Source organism: Rhinopithecus roxellana, chromosome 6 (assembly GCF_007565055.1).
Source record: "Rhinopithecus roxellana isolate Shanxi Qingling chromosome 6, ASM756505v1, whole genome shotgun sequence".
NCBI classification, from domain to species: domain Eukaryota; kingdom Metazoa; phylum Chordata; class Mammalia; order Primates; family Cercopithecidae; genus Rhinopithecus; species Rhinopithecus roxellana.
Genome location: NC_044554.1, coordinates 29,580,397 through 29,589,808, shown reverse-complemented (window position 1 = coordinate 29,589,808; position 9,412 = coordinate 29,580,397). Strand labels below are relative to the sequence as shown.

The 9,412-nt window shown below is 42.8% G+C and overlaps 2 protein-coding genes across 2 annotated transcripts; both read right to left on the bottom strand.

The window, feature by feature from the left end:
* Nucleotides 1–1,738: 1,738 nt before the first annotated feature.
* Nucleotides 1,739–4,243, bottom strand: LOC104670106 (potassium voltage-gated channel subfamily D member 2). Its single transcript, XM_010373291.2, has one exon. It carries the CDS (start codon nucleotides 2,865–2,867, stop codon nucleotides 1,749–1,751), a length of 1,119 nt encoding a protein of 372 aa, XP_010371593.1. The 5' UTR covers nucleotides 2,868–4,243; the 3' UTR covers nucleotides 1,739–1,748.
* On the bottom strand, nucleotides 1,739–5,093 carry LOC115898328 (formin-like protein 18). The gene is made up of 3 exons (XM_030932992.1): nucleotides 5,012–5,093; nucleotides 4,429–4,555; nucleotides 1,739–4,249 (listed from the first exon to the last, which is right to left on the bottom strand). The coding sequence occupies exons 1-3, from the start codon at nucleotides 5,091–5,093 to the stop codon at nucleotides 3,619–3,621; spliced, it is 840 nt and encodes a 279-aa protein (XP_030788852.1). The 3' UTR covers nucleotides 1,739–3,618.
* Between the last annotated feature and the right edge of the window lie 4,319 nt (nucleotides 5,094–9,412).

The window sequence follows — 9,412 nt, the reverse complement described above, 5'->3', positions numbered from 1 at the left end:
TATTAAAACCAAATCTTCTTTTTTATTCGGTTGTGCTTCTAATTTGATGTCATGATAGTGATTTGTACTACCCATTTGTCCTTAATAAGGATATCCTGCTACAAAATGACAAGGCAACAAAAACAAACCTCTTTGATAAAGAATAAGCACCTACACTGCGAAGGCATTCTGCATCATCCTCATCCTTATAAACTGTCACAAATTTACAAACAACAATAAAAGGAAATACAAGAAGTAGAACATGGATTTTCACTAATTCATTTTTTTAAATGTACCAGTAGGTCTTTAAAAAAAAATGAGACTAAATAAAAAGCATAAATCATTGTATTTTTCTTTACCACAATTTCTTGTTTAACCTAGTCTAAAATTCTTCATATATAAAATATTCCATTAGTTGGCCATATAACATGAGAAATTCTGTACAACACAATATGTCTAATAAAATTAAGTCGACTTTAACCACAATGTCATTTAAAGAAGCCAATTAAATTATCCAGAAACACAAAGCTTAAAGAGTAGCCTTGGGAATAACTTTTTTTCTTACAGCCATTACCAAATCCTCACTGAACTGATTACCTATGCAAGAATAGTAGCATAATGCTGAAGAAAAGGCACTAACATCACTCCCTAGCTTATCTAAGAACTCATAAAAGTAAAAGGATCTAACCATTTTATTTTATTAGATTCTCTAATACGTAAAATGTTGCCACTCTTCTGCGGTTTGACTAACATTCTTAATCATTTGCCTCCTTTCCTTTTTTTTACTACCTAAAAAAACTTAATTCTAGCCCTAAAAGTCTATTAAAAACAACATGAATTCAGAAATTTGTCCCTTTGGTTACAGAACTTCATTATACCCCCCAAAAAGAATGCACAAAAAAATTCTCAAAGGAAATTAGGACCCCAGATTTTATAAAACAGCCAGCCTTGGTGACCATCCATCTTACCAGATACTGCTCTATCTTCTATGTGTATTTAATGGGTGTGGGCCCATTGCCTGATGGGATCTGTAGATTCTAAAAAAAAAAATGTGTGGATGACAGTCTTTTGCTTCTTTTTTTGAAACTATGAACCTAGAGTTTGAAATATGTTGCAAATTTAATTCCACTGCATATTGTAGAGTTGATCAGTTTCAGTTCTGATATTCTAAAACACTGAATAACCTATCAACCATAATTAAAGTGTATACATATGAATATGTGCATATATATTATAAAATACTTTGATAATTACATCTACAATCTATGTTTTACGATGTAAAATAAGAATTATGGTTCTTAGAGGAAAAATGCACACCATAAGTATCTATTCATATGAAAATAATAGTTCAAGTATACCTGGAAACTTTTTATTTAAATGCATTGAACCACTTTCTGGAAATTTCAATATACATTGTATATATTTGTGTCTTTATTAGTGGATAGATTTTGTTTTTCATTGTCATCATATTTTTATATATTAATATAAATATTGTTACTATTTCATATATTCAGGAATTCTAAAATTTCTTTGTATCTTTATCACTTTCAGGCATCAATGCTCAACATTTGCCAGCAATGCCTTAATACTTCAACCTGTGTATTATACCCATTTCACAGATCAAAAGAGTTTTGCCAAACCATTTAGATAATGCTTTCCTAAACTCAGGAAAGAAACCAAATGATTTCCCCGGAATTATCATGTAACCTTAATGGGTCCACAATCGCCTCACCCATACCCAACCTCCATCCCATTTCTCATTATGGCACCTACCCTAGTGTTGTCATGGTGACGATGGTATACCAGAATGCTGCAGGGATGCTGGTGAACTTGCTGGCCGAAGACCCCTTCTCTGCGTAGAACATAACTGTAGCGAAGATGATGATAGCCATGGTGAGCGAGAAAAGCAAGAAGCCCAATTCTGAGGCACAACTCTTCAGTGTGTACCCCAGGATGCGCAGGCCTTGAGAGTGGCGGGAAAATTTAAAGATCCTGAACACCCGGAAGACTCGGAGCGTGACAAAGGCTCCGCTCACGTCCTCATTGTCTGTCATCACCAGCCCAATGTAATAAGGTAGGATGGCCACCACGTCGATGATACTCATGACACTACGCACAAAACGGTAACGACTAGGCGCTGCAGCCAGGCGAAGCAAATACTCAACTGTGAAGATCATGACGCAGGCCGTGTCCAAGCAGAAGAAGGCCACCGCATACCGCTCTCCACAGGGCAGTTCTTTAATGTGACCTGGGCTTGATCCGCAGGGCACTGTTTCCACCACATTCGCAATGACAGAGACGGCAATGAAAAATCCCGTGACATAGTAGAACACCAGGGCCATCGTGCTGGTGTGGGGGTTCTCGAAGGCCCGCCAGACCCTCTGCCTTGCAGTCATGGTGGGCAAGGCGCTCTCTCCAGTGGTGTCGGTATCCGCGTCGTCCTGTAGGCGCTCGGCGTTCTCCCGCCTGCGATCCTTGTACTCCTCATAACAGCAGTCGCCGATGATTTCCGGGATGAGCCCAAAGAAGGCCAGTTCTTCATCGTAAGCAGAGATGCACTCGTGGCGAGGATAGTGGAGCTTCCCAGTGCGGTAGAAATTCAGGATGTGGCGGAAGATGTCTGGGTCACGGTCAAAGAAATACTGCTGAGTCTCTGGGTGGTAGAAAAAGTCCCTCTCAGAACTGCCCAGTAGAGTGTCTGGGTAACGTTCGAGGGTGTCCTGCCACGTCTGGAAGCGGGTTCCACTCACATTCAGCACAATGAGAGCATCTTGGGTCCTTTTCCTCTCCTGCCTCGGGGGAGCCGGCATAGGCCCCGAGGCCACAGGCATCCACCCGATGGCCGCTGCCCTTGCAAAAGGCAGCCACGCTGCTACGCCCGCCGCCATGGCTCCTTGAAATGGAAGGAAGAGTGACGAGGCGTCTACAATGGGTCAACCGAAGCAGCCACAACTCACACACTTCCTCCAGTCAAGCAAAGTACTAGTGAGAAACGTGGTCCAGAGGTGTCACTCTTATTCCAAGATAGGGCTTCTGGTAAAGCCACAGTTCTTAGAAGGGCAAGTGTCCCTCCAAGACAGGTGTTTGGAGTAATGACAACAAAATACAACGTCCTAACAATCACCCCCAACAGAACCTAATCAAACCTCTTCCAGCAGGTGGGCCAGGCCACCCTCTGGCACAAATAAGCACACAGGTGCAGCCGTTTCTTCAAACAGGTGTCTTTGATTTCTCCCCTGGCACAGTCTGGATAATATGGGGTCAGTATGTGGAGTGTAGGATAGAGAAGACGAACGAGAGTCACCCAATAGAATTATTTCGACGAATTAGGGAATCCTTCCACCTACCTTCTCACTCTTTCAAACCTTCCTTTCCAAGTAGCCCTTCCCGCCAAAGGAGTCTCAACAAGGCGACCTGTTGTAGCTCAGGAGATACGGTCACAGCCGCTGCCCCACGTCTCTCTTTGGGGGTCCAGCTGCTGCTGCCTCTACTCCTCGGGCTGTATTTGCAGAGATGGAGGTGATGTGCAGTGGGTACGGTGGGGGGCGTTAATACAGATCCTCCTCCCCCACGTCTACAAACACCCTCTGTGTCTGCCAAAAGCGTTCGCCCAGTCGCCCCTTCACTCTCTTTTCAAGTTCAGCTCAGGTGCAGTGTGACAGTTACAGAGCCCAGGAGCTGGCAGCCGCCGCCGCCGTGGCGGCAGCAGCATCTGCTTCCGCGCAGAACGCGCCGCGCCCGCAGTACATACCTGGCCAAGCGCGCGCCGGGGCTGAGTTGCATAGAGACTTTCTCCTCGCCGTGCACCCGGAAAGGGAAGAGGAGAGAAAGCAGCTCGCGAGCAGCCGAATCCGATGCGCCGAGGGAGCATAAATAAAGCTCAAGCGAGCTCTTCTCCCCCTTCCCCCATCCGTCCGTTCCTCCCTCCTCCTTTTCACCTTCCAAAAGCCAGGCGCAGGCGAGCAGAGCAGCAGCAACAAGTTCAAAAGGTGCGGGGGAGGCGAGAACGGAGGGGACTCGCTCCTGCCAACTTACTGCGGGGCCACTGTCGCGGGGACCTGACCAGCGCGGTGCGGGGCGGCGGGGCGGCGGGGCTGCGGGGCGGCCGGGCGGGCGGCGGCGGCGCAGCGGGGCCGGGGCCGGGGCCGGCACGGGCTCTCGTCCGAGCGCGGAGGCAGAAGGCGCTCGGCAGCGCGGGGGCGCGGGAGGGCTGCTAGCTGCTTCCCCGCCAGTGGGTGGTCCTGCATCTCCCCGGGCTCCCCGCGCTGCTCTGCTAGTGCAATCAATAAATAAGGAGAAAATAAATAAATAACCGCGCGCACGCCCCGCCACGCAGGTTAGGAAAGGCGTCTCCTGCCTTTCCCGCGGCTTGACCTTTCTCCGCCCCCGCCCCCTCGGGCTCCTCTCGCTCCACCCCAGCCACCCACCAGCCCCGGCGCAAAATGTCACCGAGGGAGAGCATCCAGGTGGATCTGCCGGGGAGGAAAGCGAGCCTTGGTTGAACAAAGGGAAGCTTCACGCGCTGGGCTGCGGTGGTTTGGTGGAGGAGAGGAGAAAGGGGACCCGTTCCTTGCTTCTGCCTCCCGAGTCCCGGTTCAAGGCGAGCGTGGGAAAATGGGGGGAAAGAGCGAGAGAAGCTGGGAAGGAGGGTGAGCGGAGCGGAATGCGCAGGAATTGGTAGTCTTCTGGGGGCGACTGGAAGGCAAGACCTGCAAAGCCCCGACGCGGAATTTTTAAGTGCATTTCCTCTTTCTCTTTTTATTTATTTTCCAAACCAGATTGTTAAACGTTGCAGGGATTAATATGCCATCTGTCCAACTTGCCAAAAAATCAGAGAGCCCCCTCGGTGGAGGTCTTGACACAACTCCTTTTCCCGTCCTTTAGAATAACAGAGGGATGTGGAGCCCTTTTCTAAATGTCATTGTCAAGGGGCGTGCGCTCTGAAAGTTTGCGTCCCCTTCATCCTCTCTGTGCATCACTGCGCATATTTAAAATAGTTAAAGTAGTTAAAGGTGTTCGCATGAGGGGTAACTGAGGTGGAGAGACACAGGAAAATTGTCGCGACCAACCGTTTTGTTTTTCGCGTACCCCGCCCCCGAGTCATTAGGAATCATCCTTAAAACCAAACATAACATATAGAACCACTAGATGGCGTGGATGGCGAGAAGTTAAATCTGCACCTAAGGTTTGGATGCTTTAGGAAGGTGAAGGATCAAAATTAACTGATCCAACAGAGACTCACATCACATAAACAGCCTCAAACCCCTTCGCTGCCACCCACCTTTTTAGTGTTTATATGAGATTTAATACTTAGGCTTGAGTCTACATTTGGATAGTTGTGGGATGAGATGTGGAGAGTTTCCTTTTGAAATTCCTTTGAAAATTAAATCTAGATTACTGAATCATCATCATCATAGTAATTAAGATCTTTGGCAATAGTGAGGCTTCATCTATATTGATTAAGAATAGTAGCCTAATTTCTACCTAAAAATTATTTTTTCATGGCTTGGTTTGACTGCCCTTGGTTTGTAAAATAAGTGAACTGTGTGTTGTACTGTACAGAAATTGACTTTTAAGCCCTAGAGATCATAGGCATGATGTGTCAACCTTGAAAATTTGAAATAGGATATGTCAAAGAAAATACATAAACTAAAAAATGAGTATAGAGAATAATCAGAGAATTTAAAATATCCTTATCATGTACAGGATTTTCTGTAGCGATAAAAAGATAATTTTTTGTTTGTTTACAGAATAGAGACTTAAGGAATCCTGTGTTTAGTAATGAAGTCAGAGCTAATGCACCATGTAAGTTTGAGGACATGGAACTGAAGACACCTGCTCTTTATCTATTTGTTTAAGTGAAAGATGCTTGTTAACCAATCTATGTAGCCTGCATACCTGAAAACAAACACACAAGCATGTTACCTGGAAAATGGAAATGAGGGGCTTACTACCAATTAATATAAGAAAACCAACCCCTCCTTAGTCCAGACAGTAAGGTGGCACTATGACAGGTGCTGGGCATGGAATCCAGAGGGTGGAGAGCCATGAATATTTAATCAGTGCCAATAATGGCATGCTTTCCTGTAAAGATGGGGCGAGGAACCTAAATAGAGCCTTTAAAACTGTGTAGGAAACTGAATACTTACAAATGGAAAAGTAGGAGTTTAACTTCACAAAAGCCCCAGGGAAGCAAGAACATAATATGTACAGTTTTTAAGAAGGTATTGGGATCTGCCTTCCCCCATCTTCAACAAGCTTCTTGATATAGTGGAAAGAATGTGGGCTGAGAACTTAAACACATCTAAATTCAAAATCGTGCTTAAGAAATTACTTACTGGCTTTGTTTCATTTGGCAAATTACTTACCTTCTATGATTAGAAATTGTAGATAATGAAATTTAACTTCTCAGGCCTGTTGTGAAGATGAAACAGGATCATACTTCTGAACACCAGTGAAATACTTAGCACATGGATTGTACTCAATATTGGTTCTTTCTTATTGTAATGCATAATGCTAATGCAATTCATTTTATCCAGCCCGTATTTGGAATTCCCTTAGATACTTTTGCATAGTTATGTGTTGCTTAATGACAGGGTTATGTTCTGAGAAATCTGTCTTTAGGAGATTTCATCACTGTCTGAATATCATAGAGTGTACTTACACAAACTTAGGTGGTATAGCCTACTACACACCTATGCTATATGGTAGAGCCTCTTGCTCTTAGACTACAAACCTGTACATCATATTACTGTACTGAATAAGTAAGCAATTTGTAACACAGTGGCAAGTATTTGAATCTCTAAACATATCTATACACAGAAAAGTTGCAGTAAAAATACAGTATAAAAGATTTTTAAGAACGATACACCTTTATTTGGCACTTACTATGAATGGAGCTTACGGAACTGGAAGTTTCTCTGGGTGAGTCAGTGAGTAAGTGGTGAATGAATGTGAAGGTTGGACATTATTGTACACTTCCGTAGACTTTATAAACACTGTGTATTTAGACTATACTAAATTTATTTTTAAAATCGTATTCTTCCTTCAGTATTAACCTTAGCTTACTATAACTTTTTTTACTTTAAAAACTTCAATTTGTAAATTTTTGACTCTTTTGTAATAAAACTTAGCTTAAAACACAACACATTATACAGCTGTACAAAAATATTTTCTTTATATTCTTATTCTGCAAGGTTTTTTTTTTCTATTTTTGTACTTTTTTTTTTTTTGAGACAGAGTGTCACCCAGGCTGGAGTGCAGTGGCTTGATCTCAGATCACTGCAAGCTCCGCCTCCCAGGTTCAGGCCATTCTGCTGCCTCAGCCTCCCAAGTAGCTGGGACTCAGGCGCCCGCCACCACACCTGGCTAATTTTTTGTATTTTCAGTAGAGACAGGGTTTCACCATGTTAGCCAGAAAGATCTCCATCTTGACCTCGTGATCTGCCCGCCTTGGCCTCCCAAAGTGCTGGGTATTTTTGTACTTTTTAAAAACTTTTTAAATGTTTTGTTAAAAACTAGGACACAATTGCATTAGCACAGACCTATACAGGGGCAGGATTATCAGTATTACTGTTTTCCATATCCACATCTTTTCCTACTGAATGTTTTTCATTCTGTCTGCAGGGACAGTAACACGCGTGGAACTTTCATCTCCTATCATACCAATGCCTTCTTCTGGAATACCTCTTGAAAGAGCCTGCTTCAGGCTGTTTAACAGTTAGCTTTCTTTTGTAAGTAGAAAGAGTACACTCAAAAATAATGATTAAAAGCATAGTAAATATATAAACCAGTAACATCGTTGTTTATTATCGTGATCAAGTATTATGTACTGTACATAATTGTATGTGCTATACTTTTGCAGGACTGGCAGCACACCAGCATCCTCACAAACCTGAGTAATGCATTAGGCAAGGACATTACAATGGCTTTGCATTACTAGGCGGCAGGAATTTTTCAACTCCCTTATAATCTTTTTGTTTTTTCCTTTCTAACTTTTATTTTAGGTTCAAGGGGTCCATGTACAGGTTTGTTACATGGGTAAGTTGTGTGCTTTAGGGGTTTGGTGTACAGATAATTTTGTCATGCGGGTCATCAGCATAATACTCAGTAGTCCCCTCCTTCTACCCTCCACCCTCAACCTAGCCCCGGTGTCCACTGTTTCCTTCTTCGTGTTTATATGTGCTCAATATTTAGCTCCCACTTTGCAGGGAGAACATGTGGTATTTGTTTTTCTGTTTCTATGTTAATTCACTTAGGATAATGGTCTCCAGCTGCATCCATGTGGCTGCAAAGGACATGATTCGTTTTTTTTTGTTTCTTTTATTGGCTGCACAATATTCCATACTACATATGTGCTACATTTTCTTTATCTAGTCCACTGTTGATGGGCATCTAGGTTGGTTTCATGTCTTTGATATTATGAATAGTGCTGTGATGAACATACATGTGCAGGTGTCTCTATGGTAGAACAGTTTCTATTCCTTTGGATATGTAACCAGTAATGAGATTGCTGCGTTGAATAGTAGTTCTGTTTGAAGTTCTTTGAGAAATCTCCAGACTGCTTTCCACAGTGACGACGGCAATGAGACAAGAGAAAGAAATAAAAGGGATCTAAATAGAAAGAGAGGAAATTAAACTACTTCTCTTTGAAGACTATATGATTCCATACGTAGAAAACTCCATAGTCTCTGCCCAAATGCTCCTGTCTCTGTGAACAACTTCAGCAAAGTTTCAGGATACAAAATCAATGTACAAAAGTTAGTAGCATTTCTGTGCATCAGTAACATCCAAGCTGAGAGTCAAATCAAGAACACAATTCCATTCATAATAGTCCATTATAATCTTATGGAACCACTGTGTGTATGTGATCCATCATTGACTGTAATGTCATTATTTGCTATATGTCTGTCTGTATTTATGCTTCCCTCTGACAAAAATCCCCTTGTTCTGATATTCAGATGATACTGATATTTTAGTCTTCTTTTGTGCATTGAAATGCTCTATGAAAAGTAGGCATACAGATTCTAGAAGAGCACTGTACATATCTCCCTTGCTTAGGGATTCTTATCTTTACTCTTCTCATTTTATATACTCTGTTTGGTTGATTACAAGGAAAACAAACTCAGCAAGATCAAACTTGAATGCATCATCTCTCTCTTCCAATCATCTACTCCCTCTTTTCTCTTTTGATCAGTGAAGTCCCACAAAGAAACCTGGTGGTCATCCTGTTTACCTCTTCCCCCCTGGCAAACACCCAGACATAGCCAGTGACCCAGTAGGTCTTATATATTCCACCCTCGTTACCATCTATCTATCCTTACACTGCACCTAGAGTGAATCAAAACAAACAAAAATCCTATTTTGAGATAATTATAAATTCACATGCAGTTGTGATAAATAATAGAGATTCCTTATGTATATCACCTAGTTT